The sequence below is a fragment of the Rousettus aegyptiacus genome, unplaced genomic scaffold (genome assembly GCF_014176215.1).
Source record: "Rousettus aegyptiacus isolate mRouAeg1 unplaced genomic scaffold, mRouAeg1.p scaffold_m13_p_1, whole genome shotgun sequence".
Lineage (NCBI taxonomy): Eukaryota > Metazoa > Chordata > Mammalia > Chiroptera > Pteropodidae > Rousettus > Rousettus aegyptiacus.
This window is the reverse complement of record NW_023416284.1, coordinates 173,821,603-173,844,242: the sequence shown is the minus strand read 5'-3', so window position 1 is coordinate 173,844,242 and position 22,640 is coordinate 173,821,603. Positions and strand designations below refer to the sequence as shown.

Here is a 22,640-nt window from a genome sequence, read left to right as displayed (position 1 = left end):
ACATGAACGTCACCACTTGGAATGCTCTTCTGAGAACTCAGCACTCCCACTCCTTGCAGATGCTCTTCGCAGGAACTGATTTTCGGACCATCCGCCATGCAGCCTCTTCTGGATTTTCTCAGATTCATCCATGCCCTTAAAATCCGAAACCCCTAATTGAACCCCATGTGTCAACTGAAGGTTGTGTATGTATCTTCCTGTCACAGGTGTCACCTCCTGTAATCGATTCATTGCCTCTACTTCTATCAATAGCGGTGATGGAAGATAGACCTGAAGTTATAAGGTTAATTAACATAAACCATTTTAGTAGCCTCATCACACGATAGATTCATGCTGAGTTTTCCGTTAGCAGGATTACCTAAAACCTGCTTCACCTTTCTACCTCAACTGCTGTCCCGAGAGCCTCCCCATTCTGGTTGTGTATTTGCTCTATTGAACCTGAGTGCAGGACCTGATATTTATTCTTTTTACATCTCAGCTTTCGGTCATCATCTACAATTACAACAAATAATTTTGAACTTTGAGTGTCGTCCATCGTATTTATTATTCTTCTATGCGTTGTGTCAGCTGCGAAACTAAGATTGATCAGGAAAGGTGCATGGACAAGTCCGTGATCATCTGCTCGGAGAGCTCCCCAAAGGGGACACTGACTATTAACTGGCACTTCTGGGAGTAGCTACAAACCTGCTCTGGCTTTCCAGACATGCTACTAAAAGCTGTATTCTGTGAATAATGAATTGCATATATGAGAGTTAAGTAAAAATAATGCCGATGATTCAATATTTAATTTACTGAAGCTATTTATAAAGGAGCAACAAAATTACACATTTCTTATAGGCTTTTTAGGGCTGATTGCTGTGCCATCAAGAGGAGAATCTGGACCAGTTCCCCAGCCAAGAGTGTAACGGTGATGGCAGATAGACATAAAGTTATAAAACCATCATTTAAATGACAGAGCTTGTGATAGGAGAGACATTGGCTACCAAACTGTGACTGTCTTATAAATGCTGTACATTCACGAATGCCCCCAAAGGAAACTCATCCTACTACGACTTGATCATTATAAAAAAGGTCATTGATTGGTTCTTGGTACCAGGTAATTTAGACGTATCTGTAATCTTTAGAGCAACTTTATAAGTAGGTGCAGCCCCATTTTGTGGATTAAGATTGCCATAAAAAGCTGTGAAGACTGAAATGGCGAGAGATTACTGAGTACCTTTCAGTGGAATGCTGGGGGTTGTGGAGCAGATCGTTTAAGGTTAGCATTTATAAATTATAGAAAATGAATAGTGATGCAAATAGTTCTTGTCCATAGAAATGCAAATAATTTTTTTCATATAGAGGTGCAATTAATTTCCTATAGAAAAGTGGATTTCAAACATGGTATTTTAGCACTCATAGATGTTAATCTATTAATACACGCACTTCAGTAGCTAATAGGTACTAATATCCAGCTTGTTTCAGTTTCGCATCTACTAGCAACTGCATTTTAGCATTCATGACTGCTTGTATCTGTCTGGTCTTCACATTCTCCTTTGATCAGGGGAATACCTTATTGGCTCTCTCTTCGACTGATAAGTTAAATTACTACTTTGCTGCATTTCTTCCAGTGTGATCAGTGGATCACCTGGGTGGGCTTGTTATTGTAGATTCCCAGATTCCTCTCTCCAGACCCACTGACTCAAGTCTGAGGCTGGGGCCTGGAAATCTGTGCCCTCACGGGAGCTCTGAGTGATTACGGAGCAGCCTAAGGTTTCTCAGCCACTGTATCTCATCCTGTTGCTGCTAAATGGTTGTAAAGCATTCCGATTGTGTGTGTATGTAGTACTGACAAGTTCTCTAAGCCAAGGCGATGTGCAGGAGTCCAAATTCTAGAATTCCATCAATAAAAACCAGCAGGTGAATTATAACAGGGCAGACTCTCTGTATTTTCAAGTTCATTAATGTATAAGTGTCATAAAATGTATAATGGTCAGACTTTGTTTGTAGAGAATAATATCCAGACTGGTTCCTTTAAGCAGAAAGAGGTCTTTTTTTAAAAAAAAAAAAAAAAAAAAAAAGGTAAGATATTAAACAGTTAATATTATCATTGAGAGGGTGGAAAAAACTGTCTGAAAGCATCTGAAAATGACTCCCAAAATTGCACCGCAGAACTGGGCCTCAGAAGCTCTTGCTCTCTCCGTGATCAGGAATCTGTCCAGCAAAGTGCCATGAAGGGGAAAGAGGATCAAGGTGGAGTCCTGGGTTTAGGGAATGAGCCCAAGAGGTGATCGGCAAGGAATAGTTGGGGAGACTGGGGCACAGAAACAGAGACTAGGGAAGCAGGGAGTTCAGAGACCGGCGTGGCCAACATTGTCAAATATGGCAGGAGGGCCTGCTTACAAAAAACAACAAAAGCCCACGGCTGATAAGTATTGTTGACCTTGATGACTAGGCCACCTTCGCTAAGTCAGTCAGTGAGGTTTACCAGCACAGTTTCTGGGGGAAGATGGGGAAAGAAGTCAGATGGGTGGGATAAACAATAAATGGAAAGTGAGCAAATGGAAATGAGCAAATGAAAGTCCTCTCAAGAAGTTGAGTGTGACTGGGTCACCTCTGTTCCCCCATTGTGTATCACAACGCCTGGCACATAATCATTTTGTTTAATAAACATATAACCTCAAAAAAATAAAAGCTGAATTGAAATAGAAGGGAAATAAGACTGAGACTAGAGAAGGTTTAGGGCGTTTCTTACTTGTTGTTTTGTTTGCTTTTTACGGCAGGAGACACTTGAGCCTACTAATAGCAGAGCCATTTGAAAGAGAAATTAGTCGGTGGATCAGTGTTCTGGAGGTCACAGAGGGAGAGGGGTCGAGGACTAGATGGAGAGGTTGGCCTGGAGTGCAAGAGGGACAGCTGATGTAGTGACTGCAGGAGAGGAAGTGACAATGGCATAGATACAGGTGCATTCCCAGGATGAGGCGAATGGTGGAGCCGTAATTAGGACCCTAATGATGGTCCCAGTTTTTTTTTTCTTGAAGTAGATGGCACCTGTTGAGAAGGAAGGACTAGATATTGTGTATGAAGCTGGGAGGAGGAACAAGTTTGGAATAGCGGCTGCTGAGGACAAGGGAAGGATTGTCAGTCGAGGCCATTGTCATCCCAGATAAAATTAGAAATAGCGAATCCAAAGCAGGGCCCACCTGTCACAGTAGTGTACGAAGGAGCATTCTGCAGCCTCGGCCCAGGAGCGGAGAGGCGCGTACCGGGGCTGCCGCGCGGACGGCACCGGTGCCAGGTTCGGGATGCTGTGGGATTCTGTGCCTCGTGTCTCCTCACTGACTGCGGTGTTTCCATTTGGGTGTCAGGTGCCCCAGTCAGGAACCCTGAAGCTGTCCCACTTACGGGAAGGGACATACACCGTTCAGCTCACCGTGATGGACACCGCCGGGCAGAGAAGCTCCGACAACGTTTCGGTGACGGTGCTGCCCATGGCCTTCTCCGCGGGAGGTGAGAAGAAAGTCCTTCCCCGGCATTCACGGCGGCCGACAGAATCCAGACCGTTAGCAGAAGGGTGGGACTGGACTGTCCTGTGGTGTTCTGACTGCGCATTCCACGGGCTCTTCCCGTTTTATTTTTGGTTGTTGTCAAATGATGACAAAAATAGGCTTTATTGTACTTGGGGCTGAGTGACACTGCTGAGCTGAGATGGGCATGAGAGTAGGCCGAGGGCTATGGGAACCTGTAGATGCTCCGTCTCTCCTAGACTCGATTTCATAAAAGATAACTTTGCCAGGAGAGGATATCGTTTAAAGGTGTGTGGCCTATTTGATATGTATGGTCGAAGAGTGCAGCAAGGAGTACATTTAAGCCAAATGTATGCAAAGTGCATGTGTCCATTTAAAAGGAGTATTTAAAAGTTTTCATGGGTATTTTACACAGATGCACGGATCCAGTTATGATGTAGCTTTATGGATCTATTCCCGCGCTCACATCCTGTTGCACATTTTTAATTCATTTATCTCATTTATCTGTGTGTCTTTCTTTCCCAAGCATCCGCATTTCTAAGATTAGCCCATCAAATTTAAAAAAAAAAAAAAAAAAAAAAACATGGAACTCAGCGGCACTAACGTATAGGGGTTCTGCAGAGTGAAGTCTCCCACGGTAAACGTGTGGTGAGGTACTGACCTACTGTGTATTGGAGGGTCCCGTCGTTCGGTCAGCGGACATGCCCTTAGTGTCTGCAGCACGCAGAAGCCGTGCTCGGCACTGGGCGCTGAGTGGTGCACTCCACAGACCTGGCCCCTGGCCCCAGAGTGGGCCATTCACTGCCACTAGCCATGGCTCTAGTGAACTTGCAGCATGCCTCTGACATCCTCGATTACTCAGTGCTTGGATGGTTTTTAAGCCAGCAGTCGGGAGAATAAGGACGTAAAAACTGGAATGTGACAGGTTCACTTGTACTATTGCTGATCTTGTCTCGTGTCAAAGATGTAGGTCGGTACGCATATTAGAAATGAAGGAAGGAGTTTTTAGAATATTAAGGACTTGGCAGCCTTGAAAATTTGCCTTCCACAGGGAATCAGCATAAGCAGCATTTGAAGGTTGATGGGTTGACCCACTGTCTAGCAGAGATTAGGCCCGCTGTGAGGAAAGGGGTGACTGACTTCCTGTGGTAAGGCAGTCACCAAACTCCTGCCCACGTCAGCACTGAGAGTCAGTGATGGTGTCAATGGACCCATACAGCCCAGCCTGATTTGAGCAGACCCTGTTGATTTATTGCAGGTGCATGAGAGCCAGGTGCATGAGAGCCAGACTGTTACTTTAGAGAGCCTTCGTGTGCTGGCTGTGCACCAGGGCCATTGGACACATGGCATTGGCTCCAGCCAGTCATTCCCCAGCATAGGACTGCCAGGCCCAGAGGCTCTTCTCCTGGGATCAAGTGCTGGCCTGGGCAGGGCCTGAGTCAAGTGCTGATTCTGGGAGGAAAGTGCTCATGAGAAGACAGAGATACCCTGTCATCCCCTACAGAAATTAGAAAAGGATCGCTATTTACGGCCTGGGTGGGAGGAAGGGCCTGTGCTGACATAAGCAGATAACGAGCAGCTTACCGGCCCCTTGTTTGTCCTGGTTTATGTACTCAGGCCAATTTCCCAAGGCTCCAAAATTTCCAGTTGTATATTTCTGGCCTTTCTTTAAGATGGCAATAAAATGTATTTGAAGTGGCAGACAGTTAAGTGAATTTTTGTACCGAAAGGCCACTTGGGTATAGGTCTAATGTAACTTTATGGAAAAATAAAAAAGAGTGGCTATAGTTAGTACTCTCTGCTGTCTGGAGTCACGCATTGGTTAGATCGGAATAACATACTATGAGCCGAAGTTAATAAATCACCACCTAGAGACACTGAAAACCACAGGCGGGGATCAAGAGGTGTTTCTCTCCCCTCTGTTATAAATATCGATCTTGTAATTAATGACCCAACTGTAATGGTTACCAAGGGTGGCACTTTCTGAAACAAGGGGTTTATTGAGCTATGTGCTAGCCAGAAAGGACCAGGTCCTGGGTCTGATGTCTGACCCACCAGCCGCAGGGCTAGATGGAGAAGACAGACACGTTCACCATCCTGGAGCTAATGGGATTTTAATACAATGAGTTTTGGGGGGGGGGAATCTAAATTATTTTGAAAGACTTTACATAGGCTATGGATAAAGAAGGCATGAGATAGTGAAGCAGAGATAGCTCTGGGGATTGGCAGTGGGCAACGACCTGGAAAGTTTATGCGGAAGCAAGGTATGGTGGCGTGTGGCGTTCGGCTGTTTTATCTAGAAAAAAGCTGAAATAGCCACCTGAAATTTGATTCAAAGTTTCAGCATTCTTCAGGATGTAAGCAGTCTTAACCTCCCCTGTCTCTCTCCCCCATTCTCAGACCCGCTGTGATTTTGGTTAGCCCATCTCAGAGTTTTTCTCTAATCACAACAAATAGGGTTCGATAGTAGACAGTTAATATCGGTAAAAAATGTTACTTAGGAAACAAGAATGCAAGACACGGCATGTATAGAATGGTGTCTCCGATGTAACACGATCGGCCACCCAAGTGCTATGCAGGAGGTATAATGGCGTTAGGTGGCCCACCAAGGCGTTGATGGGATGAAGACATCAACGCAGAGTGAGACCTGGGGGAGGAAACTCAGGCGTGGATGGAGCAGACCAGACCTGCTGCTTCTCCCTTCCACCTCTTAGGCGATGAAGCTCGGAGAACGGCTCACGGTGAGTCCTGAGAATTAAGTCAGGGGAGGTCAAGGAGACCCCCTAACTTTTCCAGGATCTGTTGCTCCAGCTCAGACTGTTAGGTGTTTCCTCCTTATCGGCGTCTCTTTACCCACGTGCATTTCATCATACATTTATTCAGTCTCAGTCTCGGCACGGTGCAAGTCTTACATTTCCTGCACTCCTGTGACTTGGGTCTCGTTCACGAACAGGATGCTCGAAAGTGTGCTCACGCTACCACTTCTTTTGCGACGACGGCTGTTGCATTGACATCACGCTGGCTTGCAATGGAGTGGAGCAGTGTCCCGATGGGTCTGACGAAGCTTTCTGTCAAAATCGTGAGTTGGCTGCCTGGCCCTTTGGGGTAGGAGGGAGGTCTATATTCTCATAATAAAATGCAAACTCCATATTGCTTTTTTTCTGCCTGGTTTCAGGTATCACTTTATGTGAACGAGCTTAAAGAGCATTTATTATGAGTCTACAATGCTAGCTACAAAGGTCAAATATTCTATATTGTTTACATTTTTAGGAAATCATTCTCAATTTTCCAAAAGATTCTTTCCCATCCGAAAAAATACTCTAGAGCATGCTTTTTAAAAAACCAAAATTTTTTAAAAAAATTATGACATGCTAGGCTGTAGCTAAGTCAGATCCAGAAAGCAGTCTTATAATGTCATAAACATTAACATGTACCACAGGAAAGAAGCAAAGCTGCAGAAAGTTTAATGACGTATTGGTTTGAGGAAGGATGAAGAGTTTCACAACCTTGGGTATAAGTTTTACCTTTGTCAATTTATATGTGACATTTAGAAAGTTGGTTATTGGGAGAAGAGAGATGAACCATTTGAAAACAGAGAGAAGTGTTTTCATAGTGCTCTGACATGTCTTAGGTTATCATTCCCAAACATTCATGATTTCAATTCTACTGCAATAATATTGGCTTTAGTTAAAGTTCCAAAAAAGAAACTAACAACCAACAGTGGCTTTTCATACTTCAGTGAGCCTTAGCCGGGAGATGGTGACTCACACAGCAACCGCCCAGCCTGGAACCACAAGATTGAGCAAAGGCGCAGGGGAGGGCTCTTTGTTGGACAAGTCTCAGGAAGCCACTGCCCAAAACTGGCCACCTGCATTATCAAACACGGAGAAGAGGAATCACTCTGCCTTTTGGGGACCAAAGAGTCAAGTCGATCCTGTGATGCCAGGTAAGGACTTTAGACAGGTTCTCCGCAGAGAGCCTCATTTTCTATGACACTTGGCTCAAAATTAAGATTATATTTACAGAATGTTAAGGAGATATCTTAAAGAAGAGAGTTAAAATGAAGAATTTGACCAAAAAAAAAAAAAACCTGACATTTGCAATTGATTATTCACAGTAAGAAACACCTACTAAAGGTGTTTCGTACATTCATACATAAATACACTCTAGAGTATCAATACATTTGTTTGTAAATAAATTAGAGCTAGAAAGTTTTAACATGTATGTTAAGGAAACTAATGCCATAAGTGTTCAATTTTAAATTATTTTTAGAGGGAGCAGCATAAACCCTATGTATCCATGTAAATTCTCTTCTCACAAGGAAGTGAATATAATGAAAATATATATGTTGAAATGGTTGCATGTGCTAGTAATTCAGTGTGCATCTCCAATTTAACTAAATCTGTAATTTTTAATTTTTTAATAAGGCTAATAAGATTTTTAAATACATTCACACCGCTGAAGCGTTATAGGATCGTGTCATTTAAAAATTTTTTTTTATACATTTATATTTGCATGATTATATGGCATACGAGACAGAAATACAGATGATCACATTTCTATGTGCTTTTGTGGCTGTCTTTTCAGTACTCAAACTCTACATACATTAAACTGAAATAATCTATCACTAGTTTAATAACTTATTTATGAAAATTTTATGTTCACTGCAGAAGATACAGAAGACAATAATAAAAAAAAGAAGTGACTAAATATACCACTCTTTATTGTAAATGGCTTTTAATGTTTTGGTATGGTTCCTTTTCATCTTTCATTTATCTACTTTGTAGCTTTTAATTGCTTCCGTGCAACTGTGTTTTCAAAATATGCCATAAAGGGCTTTTCTTTTGTGGATTTAGGTTGACACTTCAGATAGTCAACTCCTTGTTGATACTGCTACCTAATGGGCAAATCAGTCGCTCCAGCCCTGCCTTAGGATTTGTTTTAGTCCATTTTCTCTGTATGGAAGGCTTGTACTGAGGAGACAGCTACCATCTAAGAAACAGAGGCAGGGAGACCAGGTGTTTTGGGCAGGTGAGATGAAGAGCTGACGGACAGAACTGAGTTCCCGGAGGCCAGGATGGGTGAACTGCCACGTCCCTGGGGGAGAGGCACACGTGGGCATGAACAGATCCACTGAAGGCAGAGTGGAGACCAAAGTCCAGGTCTCCTTAACAGCTTCTAGGCTTGGCTCTGCCTTTCAGACCTTGAGTAAATTGCTGCAAATCTCTGGACTTCAGTTTCACCATAAGTGAATACGAGATTGCTACCAGAGGACCGCCATGGCCCCATCTAGCATGGAGAGTCTGTTTCGGGAGTGGTCACTAACCTGACGTATGTGCAGCCCTCCCACGGCCCTTGTCCCTGCTAGACTTTGCCCAGTGATCCCGGCTTTGTCTCCTGGCGAGTGCGGACACAGCATCCAGATCCAGAAAATAATGCTCTGGGCTGCCACCACCAGTTGATGGGAGCTGGCACCCAATCTGAAACGTATTCATAATCTCTTTTTTGTTCTTTTTATAATAAGCCTTTGAAGACGTAGCGACTGGGGTTTCCGAGATGCAGAGAGATTAGATATCCAATTATTATGTATAATGAGTATTGTTTTTTCCTAATTATTAAAGCAATATGTATTTACTGTAGAAAATTTGGAAAATACAGAAAAATATAAAGAAGAAAATTTGGATCATTTAGCAAAACACGCCATTAACATTTTGTTGCATTTTCTGCTGGTTACTTGTATTTGTATACATACACGTACCTTAACAAAATTAAGGTAATACTATTTTTACAAAACTTATTTTTCTCATGAGCATTTTTATGTGTTATTAAAGGTCCATCAAAAACACAATTTTCAAAAATCTGGGGTGAAAGAAGTGGGATGAGAAAAATAGAACTTGGAAAATGTTATGAAGGGCCCTCGCGGTGTGTGGTTTCTATTTCGACATCCCTAAGGCCACCACACTGCCATCCCAGCTTCTAGTTTTTTGTGAGTTGAAATGACTTTATACTCGGCATAACATACATTTAAAAATACATTATTGTTTGTGACCTATGCCTGAGTTTTAACAAGGATCATTAGCTAGTATAATAAATAAGGACAAGTTAAAATTTCTCCTCCCTCCTTCCCCCACAGACATGTTGTAAGGATGAAAAAAAAAAAAAAAACCTAACCCATTGAAGACATGCTGAAGAGATATTAAGATTAATATTAATGATGTAGTACAGAAAGTAAGGAGAGGCAGTTTTTCATCTATAACATTGGCAAGGGTGAAAAATATAGTAATTCATGCTTATAAGAGTAAAGAAGCAAGTCTCACATACTTCTGGTGGAATTAAAATTAGTACAGCCTTCCAGAGGGCAGTTTCTGAAGCCTTAAAACTGTGTGTGCCTTTCCCCAGGTGTCCTGCTTTGCAGATTGACTACAGGCATGTCACTGAGGGTAATACATACTGGGTTAGTGAAGTGAATGCATGCTCCGTCCACCTAGAGCCATCGGTGGGGACTGCACAAAGCCACCATGTGGCCTTGTTTGTGCAGCACACGGTGGCACAGTGGCCGAGGTGTTGTTGGACGTGGTTGCATCTGTAGGACCTGTTCTCTCTGTGGTCCAGGTTATCCATCAGCAGAGCTGTCCTCTTATATCTGACCCAGCCGGATGAAACAAATCTGGTTTCCAGCACTACAGAGTGTAGAAAAATGTCATTCTACCCACATTCACATTGAATCCAGTTTTTGAAATCTTCCAAATTCATGTCCAGTCTGGCAGGTCAGCCAAATTCTTTAAGGATCCAGACTGAAACATGGACTTAGGAGAATGGTGATTTCTGTGAGGAGGCGTGGGGTTCTGTCTCACAGGCCAAGACTCACGGTTTAGCTTTTCTTTGGAGGTGACTAGAGTGAGGAAGCCTGACCTTCATATTATTGTGGAAAGTATTTTATTCAGAAAGGACATCCTTATAAAGGACATTTAAAAATACACATGCCCTGTATTTTTCATGGGTATATTACTTTTTCATTATGTTGCACTTCTTACCGAGAAACCACTGAAACTATAAAACAGTGTTTCTGGAAATTACTGTGACTCCGTTGATGCCTAATAAGCAGCACAGCCGAAGGCCTCATGGGGCTCCGATGTGGTGACAGGGATCACCTGGCTTCTCAAACAGTGGGGGATCCAGTTAAAGGAAATGCACTCAGCACAAATGGAGATAATCAGACAGCTATTTCCACGAGCTTATTTTGAGGGGAGTAGGTCCTCTTTCACTGACCCACTGACTTGTTTGGAAAATGTCTCTAAATCAGCCATAATCGGCAGATGCCTTTAAACACACTTGCTATCCTGGGCCACTTAAAGAAACGCTGATTTTAGACAGGGCACCTTCTACCTCCCACAAGATTTCAGTCTAAAGTTTTGGTCACTGTATTAGGGATTACGGAATTTGTATTATTTGAAATCTACAGATGCCTTATACAGTCAATTTTATTTTATGACATCTGACCCACTTGGGTTGGGCTCAAGGGAACCACTTGGCTTTATTTATTTTTTAGTTTATTTTTTAATTAATTATTTTTTATGGTGACATTGGTTAACAAAATCCAATAAGTTTCAGCTGTATACTTTAACAATAAAGCATATATATATTTACACTGTGTGTTCACCTCGCATAGTTAGATTTCTTTCTGTCACCACATATTTGACCCCTTGTACCCCATCTATCTCCCCTCCCCCTCCCCCTCCCTTCTGGTAACCACTAGTCCATTGTCCATGTCCATGAGCCTATGCTTGTTCTGTTCATTTGTTGCTTTTAGGTTTATATCATACATATAAGTGATATCATGTGATTTACGACTTTTTCGTCTGGCTTATTTCGCTTAGCATGATTATCTCGAGGTCCATTAAGGTTGTCACAAATAGCAGTATTTCATCTCTTCTTATGGCTGAGTGATATTTCATTATATATATGCATCACAGCTTCTCAGCCAATCATCTATCGTAGGACACTTTGTTTGCTTCTGTGGCCACTGTGAGTAATGCTGCTATGAACATCAGTGTGCAAATATCTTTTCAGATATGAGTTTTCAAGTCTTTGGGGGTAAATACCCAGTAGAGAGATTGCTGGATCATATAGTAGATCAATTCTTAGTTTTTTGAGGAACCTCCATACTGTTTTCCATAGTGGCTGCACCAATTTGCAGTCCCACCAGCAGTATATGAGGGTTCCTTTTTCTTCACATCCTCTCCAACATTTGTTATTACTTGTCCTGTTGATTATAGCTATTCTAACAGGTATGAGATGGTATCGTATTGTGGTTTTGATTTGCATTTCCCTAATAGCTAGCAACGAAGAGCATCTTTTCATATATTTGTCAGCCATTTGTATGTTCTCTAGGGAGAAGTGTCTATTCAGGCCCTCTGCCCATTTTTTGATTGGATCTTTTTTGTTGTTGTTGTTATTGAGTCATATGAGTTCTTTATATATTTTGGACATTAGGCCCTTATCAGAGGCATTGCTTGCAAATATATTTTCCCATTCAGATGGTTGTCTCTTTACCTTGTTGATGGTTTCTTTTGCTATGCAGAAGCTCTTTAGTTTGAAGTAGTCCCATTTATTTATTTTTTACTTTTACGTCCCTCGCCTTTGAGGTCAAATTCATAAATCTTCTTTAAGTCCAAGGTCCTTGAGTTTAGTTCCTATGTTTTCTTCTATGCATTTTATTATTTCAGATCTTATATTCAGGTCCTCAATCCATTTGGAGTTAATTTTGGTGTGTGGTGATAGACAACAGTCTAGTTTCATTCTTTTGCAGGTGGCCTTCCAGTTTTCCTAGAACCATTTATTGAAGAGGCTTTCCTTTCTCCACTGTATGTCGTCAAAAATTATTTGCCCATATAAACATGAGTTTAATTCTGGACTCTCGATTCTGTTCCACTGGTCTGTGTGTCTGTTTTTCTGCCAATGCCATGCTGTTTTGATTACTGTTGCTTTGTAGTATAATTTGAAGTTGGGCAGAGTGATGCCTCCAGCTTCGTTCTTTTTCTCAGAATGGCTTTGGCAATTCAGGGTCTTCTGTGTTTCCATACAAATCTGATGATTTATTACTTGGTTTTAAAGAAAATGACATGATTCATTTTATCTAGAAGTTAGTTGAATACCTCCAGCATTCTGACAAGATTAAAACATTACCCTACACCAAATACAAGTTATTCATAAACAGTGGTATTTCTTTAGTCTGCCTTTACCAATAAACTTAGAACTTCTTTTCACTAATCTTAGACCGGTCACAGAGGCTTTCTCAAACCTGGATTGTACAGACAAATGAGCAAAGAAAACGTCAACAAGGAGTTTTATGGCTATAATGAGGCCTAAACCATGTCTAGTATAAGGAGAAATGAAGGCCAAGTGTCCCTGGCTCATTGTGGTCTTGTCCTAATACAACCCAGAACGTGACCTGAAGAGAGCTCCCTCTTAACTTACTTAGCAGACTTGCAATGAATAGTGAGAAAGTACCATTCTGTTTTCTGTTGGTAAGTGGTCACAGCAAGCTCTAGAGCATTTTGGAAGGCAGGCCCATTTGGTAGCCACTCCCAGCTGGTTTTCCAACCAATTTCCTTCTAGAACATGCCTGCATGTTCTCTGGCAACTGAAAATGAAATGAAAATAACTTCTGTCTAGCTTCCGACTTCTTCTGTGAATGGGTAGCTATGCATTGTAAATATAACACAATAGGTCATTCAGAAGAGGAAAAAGTTATTTCCTAGGACACTATCTCTTTTAAAAGGAATATTATCGAAATGAATTATTTGTAAAAGTGATTTATATAATGTCTTGTTTTGTTATGACATTTTATCAGTGAAGACACTGAGGCACAGAGAAGTTGAGACTTGCATAGGGTCACACGACTAGTAGGTGAAGAAACCAGGATTTAATTTAGCAGTCTGAGACCAGCCCCAGCCGGATGATGCAACAAGTCTTACTGTGCACTCAAGGAACTTCTTTCTTAGCTATAGAAACAGGAAGCAGCTACAGCTCCCCCTGAGACCTGCTTATATGGCGCTTCCCGGTAGGGCATTGGAAGTTCAAAAGGAAGACATCCGTGAGCATTGGAGTCATCAGTGTTAGCTACTTGCCTGGCTGCAGCACTATGACTTTCACGGGCTCTAGCTACTTCATGGGCCTCTTCCTCCATTAAAAAAAAAAATTCAGTATTATATTTTATGACTTGGTATATAGATGCATATAATACAAGGCTAGAATCACTATTACATATTTGTTGTTATCATAGTCACTGTTTTCTTGTGATTTTAAAAGAAATTAAACAAAAAATATTTTTGCTGGCCCCTAAAGGTATTGTAGACCCTAAGCTCTGTGCTTGTTATAGCTAGTGGACATGTCACCTTGGGTTTTGTGATAGGTATGGACATCAGCTGTGCTTTGAAGAACAAGTGGGAAGAATTTGTATAAGTAGAAAACAAGAACGTTAAATACTTGCATGAAGAAATGGGATTGGGAATGAAAATACTTCTGCGGGCCCCCCCGCTGCCCAAAGCGAAGGGTGCTTCTTGGGAGTAGAGGGCTGCAGCTGGGCAGGCCGAGCCGAAAAGGAGGACGACAGAGTTAGAGACTTCAGTGCTCAACGCCGGGTGGAGAAGGGTCAGTACCCACCCATCATAAGGCTTTCATCCACTGGCAAAATGAGATAACTAAGGGCAATATGGTGAGTTTTTTAGAAGGCTAAATTCATTCTGTTTGAAGAACTGTCCTTTTTATGTAATAAATCCTTCATGACATATTCTTACTTTATAATGAAGTGAAAGTGATGGCCTTAGAACATGGCTGTTTCTTTTCATGTCTTTACTTGGCAAAATTAGAAGAAAAATAAAACCCAACAACCCTGAATTAGCCCCCAAAATTATTTTGAATTTTTACTGGTTCACACAGATTCAAAGGTGTTGAAATCCCCTTGCCACGCGGCCCAGAGCCCAAGTTCTCAAGGGCCCCGGTGCCACCATAGCCCCGTCGTTAGGTCCAGCACTCCCTGTCTGCATCTGCTAGGACACAGGTCTCCAGACTCCAGGCAGCGATCCCGCTCCTCCGTGGCTAAGCGGCCCCGACACCCGGCAGCCCGGTCTCAGGAATAGCCATTACCTGGCTGTCTCTTACCCCTTTCGGTTCCGTGACGGTCTCTGTCTTCTCATACAGTCTCACCCTGGCCACTCTTCTTCCTTTCCCTGCCCTCCCTGTTCTGGAAGGGAGTGGGCCTTCCGCCACTCCAGGGTGGAGGACAATAATAGAAATGAATTCGAAAGGTAAATCTGATTCTGCAGCCTGTAAGACCTGGAGAGGCCTTGCCCATCTCTCTCATTCTCCCTGGTGTCAGAGTTCATGGAGGAAAAGCCCAGATTATTGGCTTGTATAGGCTGGCATGCTCAGGTCCTTTTAAAGTAACGCGACAAGGCACAATAGAATGCGGTGAGCCCGCCGTGGCCTTGGCCGAGAGAAGCAAACGTGGGCTCGGCTCACTGCACTGATTCGCTGAATGAGTGGGGTAACCTCTGCAGACACACTCCAACAGGCAGAGAGGCCGGGGAGGAGGCTCTCGCAGTGCCCGAGCCAGGGGCGATGGAGGCCTAGGGCCGTGACAGTGAGGACGGAGGAGGGTGTCTGCGTGGTAGGATGGCAGATGGGACGGTTAAGGATGCCTTCAGGAAATAAACGCGTTTGCAGGCCCTTCCGCTGAACACCATTGACGTGTGGCTGCAATGATCTTTTTAAATCATTGCTTTCTGGCTCGAGTCGGTATCTGGAATAAGTTTACAATTTTCCATCATCCAGTTGATTTGTGGTCTTTAGTAAATTCATGGATATTTCTTAGCAGAAATTACCAAAGAATTTTATATGTGGTCTTCAAATAATCTTATTTCCATTGCAGGTGTTATGAACATTTCTGTTGATGCCCTGTGAACAAAGAAGCTTTAAATTTTTTGTTTGTTTGTTTGTTTCTTCATAAAATTCCTCATGTCATTTCTGATTCACGGCCATTAAGCATTATATTTTCCTAAAATCTCACTTGAAATCACATGGCATGAGGGTAACTCCTCTATCTCATTTCATTGCCAATGTATTAAGCACACAAATGCCACAGACCACTAGACAGGAAGTGACAGAGTGGCACAGCCACAGCTCCTCAGAGCCAAAGATTCGATCTTTGTTAACGTTTGCTCTCGATCGTATGTTAAGACGGAATAGACCGGTTAAACCATTAACGGCGTGTCATTAAATTAGAAGCGCTGGTTTCCGCCAACGTGCAGTTAGACGCCTGAGTTTAATTCCAGCCTTGAGGCACACTCATGCCTGAAAGAACCTGGGCAGGTGCTGAACCTCTGAGTCTGACCAGAAAAGGGGGCCAGGGTCAAGGTGAGAAGGCGAAGTCACCAGTCGGTCTGCCTTAGGGAAGCTCTTTGTTCATTTTTTAGTTGAAGAAAACCCTTTCTGGACCGTTTCTGCTTTTCCATTGTATGGAGTCCAGAGACGACCCTTGACTTTTCCAGCTGAGTTTCCTTCCCCATCAGGGGTGTGGTGCCCAGTGGTTTTGTGCTCGCCACGCGCTCTCAGTTGGTCGTGTTCATTACCCAGTGTGTTAATATCAAACAGAGGCCTGTGTTTGTTAGAGAAATAGATCCTGTAAGTCCTTTATATCCATTATAAAAAATAAATAAATAAGGTCGTATTTTCACGCCTGTTTCCTAAAGTGTCCGCTGTACCCTCAATATATGCTACACTTATTTTCCACAGATAGTGCTTCCTTGGGGAAGAACAGAAAAGAGGAAAATTATGTTTTTGAGTCGAAGAGCGATAGAGGAGAAGGGGAACACCTAGCCCCAGAAACAGGTAACTGCATACCTTGGACATCCATTGCAGAATATAAACATTTACGGAGCCACGTACTCTCCAGCTGAGGATATTAGACGGAGCTTCAGCAGTTCATGACAAGAGCAGCGAGCTGTGGGTCGGAAGAGCTGTATTTTCTTGTCTTATATCATGCTTCACTTCTGAGCTCTCGAGCCAGTCACCTCACTTCTTTGGACCTCAGCCTCCTCTTTTATAAGTTGATTGGGCGAGGTGATGATTATAGTCCCCTCCAAGTGTAGCATTCTGTGAAAAGAGTCATCCTCATGGCACAGTGGTCGAGAACACTGTCACGTCCCAAGGGTCAAATCCTTGCTTTACCACTGAGATCTATGACCTCGAGCAGGTTATCTAATCTCTCCAGGTCTCAATTTTTTTTTAGTAAGATGGAGATAATAACTATACCTGCCTCACAGAGTTGTTAGGGAGAATAAACAGGCCAGTTAATAGAAAGCATTTAGCACACTGCTTGGCTCACACATGAGCCACAGAAATGGTGGCTATTTTGACTGAGTTATTTATGATACAAAACTAAGGGTCTTAGAGTACCCAGTTCTCTCTCCGAGTGTTCTAGCGACAAAGACAGAAAATAAAATAAATAGGAACAGGGGAAGGGTGTAGGGGGTAGAGGGAATATTTAGCAAGTGGAAGAATACCACGATTCCATAACTTTGGTTCTTTCTACCTAGAAAGAAAACACTTTCAACATAGTCCTGTAAAAAGGCGGATTTTAGTCCTAAATGAGTGGAAAAGAAAATTTAGGAGAGCAAAGTATGATTCTTAAGTTATAGATCTAAACATTGACAAAACCTTTTTCTTTTTTTTTACTTTAGAGTATTCTTTATAATAGCTGGACAATATTAAAGTGTACTTTTGAAACAGCAGATGGCTAAAATATTCCAGATATCAAATGCCTGGATGCTGCCCAGGCAGCTGGCCTGCCAAGCTTACCCCGTTCCATGACATTGAAACAAAAAGGGCCGATCCCAGTCGTACGAACAGAATGCCCGGTTCACCCCTTCACTGATTTCTGAGAAAACGACCGTGCTGTGTCATAGAAGGGGTTAGAAAAATTTAAATCTCAAAACACTCCTACTGAAAAACATTGAGGAAACCGCGGCTGCTAAGGACTAGGAAGTCGAGAACAATTTTCAGTATTCTAGAGAGTACTCTATGGGAGGTTTCATTTTCCTTGTCATCAAAGCGTTAAACAGCAACCAGGTTTGACAGCGCCCCAGCCTCACATCTGACTCTGGCAAATAGGAAATTCCCCTAGAGTTTGTCTGTTTCATCGTGACCCTGTAGCCTAAGCACTGGTGCCCATCTTTAAGCCAGTCACCCACATTTAGAAGGGCCAGCTCCTGTTCATCTTCCTGCCCTGAACGAGCAAAGGTCGACCGAAGTCTCTCTATGTCTTATTCCTTTGTAACATATCCAACCGGCATGGCTAGTACAGGAAGGTGGGGGACGGAAGGGGAACGGACTGACACCTTTGTGGCCCTTAGAGCTTTCAAAACCACCTTCCCCGGGTGGCCACAAGGAAGCTGTAGTAGCTCAGGCCCAAACTGTCAGGAATTCGGCTGTGATTCTTGCCCCCTCCAGAGGGGCTGGTGTGTGAGGAATGTATGGGCCAGCTCTAGAATCAAATTCTTGACTTCCCGTTTATCACAGATTTTGATCTTTCACAATTCTCTATGGGAATACCAGCTTCACCCAAAACTTGGTTTGGTACCCAACAGTCACTAATTCAGCTTCCGCATCCCCTCCTCCTGCGCCGAGACACTTCCAGGCTGTTCTTGAGAATCTTCTTCCGCAGTTTTGCGTGGGATTCAACTAATACACCTGTAGTTGAAATGCTATTAGTATAGACTCGGCTCCAGGTCCTCTTGTCTTGAGGACGCAGCCAGCCATGCCTGGAACCAGCGTCAAGCCCAGAACATCAAAGCTACCTGCCCCCCAAACGTAAACCCTCGTCTGTTTGCACCCACCCTCTTTTCCTTTCCTCCAGTACAAAAGGAAAGGTGTCCCCTTTCCAAGGTCAGTCTCTCCCCCTGAGCTTGACACAGCCCCTTATCTCCTGAGGTACATTTCTCCACCATTTACTACCTCTCCTGTGTTTCTGGTCTGTTTCTGTACGGGCTCATTCCCACCACAGCTGCAGACACATTCAGATCTCTCCCAAGGCATAAGAAACACAGCGGTGTCCCTCAGTCTTCCGTCTCTCTGTAAATAGATTCCCGATCGCTGAGTCCAGGGGCCTCCCCCAGCTTCACCTTACTGGACTGAGTCTCCTTAGCATCTGATTCAGCAGAGCACTTTTCTCTTGAAATAGTCTCTTCCTTCTACTTCCAAGACGCCCTTCTCTCTTGGTTGCCCTACCATTTTCCTGACATGTCTTTTTGTTCTTCTGGTTCTCGTCTTTTGTCTGCTCTCTTAAATGTTGGTGTTTCTTGGGGCCTCGTTCCTGGCCTCCCTTTCTTCTCTCTTTCTCTCTGGCAGTCTCGCCCACTTCCATGGCGACAGCAACCACCTTGATGCTAAAGTGGGCTCCCACATAGGTAGGCTCAAATAATCCATGAGCCTAACAGAAAATTCCATCCGGATCACCTCTAGGAATCTCAATCCAAAAATATCAAAAAAAAAAAAAAAAAAAAACTTATCTCCTACACCCACCCAGACAAGCTCCATCATTCATCCAAATCATTCAAGCAAAAAAAATCCAGCGAACCAGCTGCATGGACCACTCTGCTTATACCTGCACTTCACATGAAATTCTATCACAGTAACTATAATGCTTTATTGTTTGGTTTGTTTTTAATTTAAATGTCTATCGACCCAGACTTGACATCACTAAAAACCTACTCCCTTTACCTTTTCTCCCTTTACATTTAAGAGAGCAGACAAAAGTGCAGTACCACAGCGTTCTGAGTGCGTTGTCCGGGGCCGTGTCCTAGGCCACCGCTTACTGTGCAAATTTAGACATGTCGCTCAATTCCCGATGCCTTCGTTCCCTCATTAATGAAATGGGGATACTAATTCTACCAGGTGGTCATGATAATTAAATAATTGAAGCTATAGAGCCCTGAGTCCAGAGCTGGCTGTTAATCAGTGCAGAAGGAGGGAATAAATGAATGAAAGAAAATGTTATAAAATCGACTTATGCAATGGAGATTTTTGCTCCTCTAGTTCCACCGATTGGCAAGACTCTTGCAACTAAAAATATTTCCATCATGTCACCTGCAAGACTGGCTGACTACAGAGTGGGTTGGACAAAAAACCGAGCTTGCTAAGAGACTGTTGAGCTTGTTAAGAGAGTGATCTATTTTTTTTTACAGGTTTGATGTTTTTAGATTCCACAAATAAATGTCGTACAATAATTGTCTTTCTCTGTCTGACTTATCTCAGCAAGCCCCATAGAGATCTAATGCACAACATAATGAATATAGACAATAATATTGTACTATAATGATGTAATAAACATTGCTTCAATGGCAATCATAATATATACATGTATCAAAGTAACATGCTGTACTCTTTAAATTTATGAAATGTAACATATGAAATTTATCAAATAAAGGGAGGAAAAAAAACAACCTGGGGCCAGCCCTGTCCCTTCCAGGCCCCTGCAGCCTCTCAAGGCCACTTCTGGCATGGCTGGCTGAGGCTAACCCCACGGGTGAAACCCTCTGAAGGGGAATTAAGAGATTTTTTTTCTCTCAACTGCTTTTAGCCAAAATTACACCGGCATATTTTGTAGTTAGCTTTCAACAGTGAGTCTTCTGGCTGGAAACAGGTTTCCTGGATTTAGAAAAGGAAATAAATTTCTTAAAGCCCTAACTAGAACAAGAAATCCAAAATTAGTCCATGCTTATTTTAACGGAGAATGCTCATGCATGAATCCATAAACATAATCTATGACAATGAAAACATTTCCTGTGGCTACAGCATCTTTCCGTTGTCTAGTGTGTGTTATTGTGGTTCTAAGGGTGGTCTGACTGCAACCTTTGTACTCACTGATGCTATGTAAATTTTGTAGGAACCCGGTAGAGGATTTGGCTTTAAAGAATTCTGGGTTTGAGACCTCGACCTGCCATTTACAAGCTTTGTGCGTTTAGGCCAATTACTTAAATCTCTCTGCACCTCGGTTGATCTGTAAAATGGTGGTATTACAGGTCTCTACTTAATTGAGTCCTTCAGATTAAATGAAATAGTGGATGCAAGGTGCTCACGACCAATCGAAGCTGCTGCTGCTATTAACCACCGGCCCACCCTCTTCACGTCTCCCCTGTTCGCAGGTGCAGTGCTGCCCCTGGCCCTGGGCGTGGCCATCACTGCGTCGCTGCTTCTCATGGTTGCTTGCCGACTACGCCTGGTGAAACAGAAACTGAAAAAAGCTCGTCCCATCACATCTGAGGAATCTGACTACCTCATCAATGGGATGTATCTATAACAAGTGTAACTTAAAGAGCTGGGGCAAGGATGCGTGTCATTTATAATTTAGACATATTTTGGGTTCTGGCTACTTATAACTTTTGTTTTTAACTGGGCTAAGAAAACTACTAAAAACCTAGAAGATTCTACAGTCCTTAAATCTTTTGTTCTTATTTATTGTAGAAAGACTTTCCTTAGGAGGTATGTGAAATATTTGAAATTTTAGAGAAGAACGCATATGGTTAAAGACTTTCATAAATTTGATTTACGTTAAGCTGTCCCTGAAAATAGAAATTTGCAGTTGCCCAAGGCAGAAAATTTAGTATCTCTAGAGGTGGCCTTAGAATAGCAATGTTAATAACCTTTCACTTTTTAGAAGCCAACCATTGGCCCCGGCAACCCCGTACCACTTTATACACAGCTTTCCCTTGTTCTGGGCCCCATTCTTCACTTGAAGCTTCTAGTGCTTTTTTTTTTTTTTTTGTCTCCCTCATAAACCTATTTCCAAGAATAGCTCTCAAGTGAGTTTATACCTTCAACGAGCTGCTACCTATGGCAGGAATATCTAAATGATGATAAACCGCATGAACCAGTCAGTGATGTCTCAGGGAAGGGGAACGTGTGTTCTTTCCAGCGCCTCTGACATCTTGTCATGTCGTGGCTGCCTCATTAGGCTGACCTTTGGGAGAAAAAGACTTGAACTGGATTACAAATAGCTCTAACATGGTCATGAAGAGATAAGGGGGATCAAGGTGGAAGCAGAGAACCTGGCAGGTCAACATTTTTAGCTGAGGACAAAATGAGCAAGGACGACAATTAGTACTTTCTTATATTTGCTCAACACAGCTTGATGGTCCAGAACACAGTTCCTTTTTAGAGTTACCAGTTTTCAACATTGGTCTCTGTTGGTGGAAGAGAAAAATGCACTTAAATTGAAATGCACAATACTGGTGGATTTCTGGGTGCTGCTTTTGTAAAAGTGTCACATTTAAGTATCAGCAGGTTCTTTCATCCAATGAAATGAGCAGTTTCTCCTATTATTTATTGAATGCTATAAAATGGCATAATGTGCAGTCGGTCAGCTAATGCCAGGCTTATGTATTCCCAGAGCATAAAGCAATTTTGCAGAATCATTTGCATTAAAACTGGTGTCCAGTTTAGCATCTCTTTTAATTTGTAGGGTTTCAAAGGTTATTCCCATCATCACTTAATGCCAGGATTATACATTTTCCAGAATTATTCTGGAATGTATAGTGTGGTTCCTGTCTACACGCACATTATGTTCCTATTTACATGTTTGGTTTTGTTTTACAGTGTAAGTGGCAAATCTTTTAAAATTCTTGAAAAACTCTAGAGCATTACTTTCAGATGAACCTGAAACAGGTTGTTCCTTTAGCAAAGAGCTTAATTTGGGATGGAGATATAACAGAATACATTGACGAATGAAAAGTTAGTTCTAGAAAAATGAAGAAATTGGTTAATTTCCTGAAAGATTCAAGTATTTTGTTAAATGTTTGGAATTAAGCAAAGATTTAAATTTCTCGAGGGCAGTTTAGAGAAATGATTGAGTGAACTTAAGGTGCGTTGTACTCTACATGTGATGCTGTACACTGTTTTTCCATCGAAGGATGCCACCCATAGCCATACGCAATAAAATAAAACCTGTCAAGGCCTGTCTTTTAGCACATGAAGAAATTATACCCCACTTAGCATTGCTATGGTGTTGAAATACTTGAGAAAAGATGTCCCATATCCGTGTGTATATTCCTTTAATAAATTGTATTTTATTCTTAA

At 42.4% G+C, this 22,640-nt stretch overlaps 1 protein-coding gene across 1 annotated transcript in view; it reads left to right on the top strand.

The window, feature by feature from the left end:
- Positions 1–22,640, top strand: part of LRP11 (LDL receptor related protein 11) — a 29,379-nt gene extending 6,739 nt beyond the window's left edge. Inside the window, exons 4-8 of the mRNA XM_036239532.1 lie at positions 3,348–3,489; positions 6,460–6,585; positions 7,246–7,452; positions 16,302–16,397; positions 20,711–22,640. Of these exons, the coding sequence (XP_036095425.1) occupies positions 3,348–3,489; positions 6,460–6,585; positions 7,246–7,452; positions 16,302–16,397; positions 20,711–20,865 (726 nt within the window). The 3' untranslated portion in view covers positions 20,866–22,640. The remainder of the gene's footprint in view (positions 1–3,347; positions 3,490–6,459; positions 6,586–7,245; positions 7,453–16,301; positions 16,398–20,710) is intronic.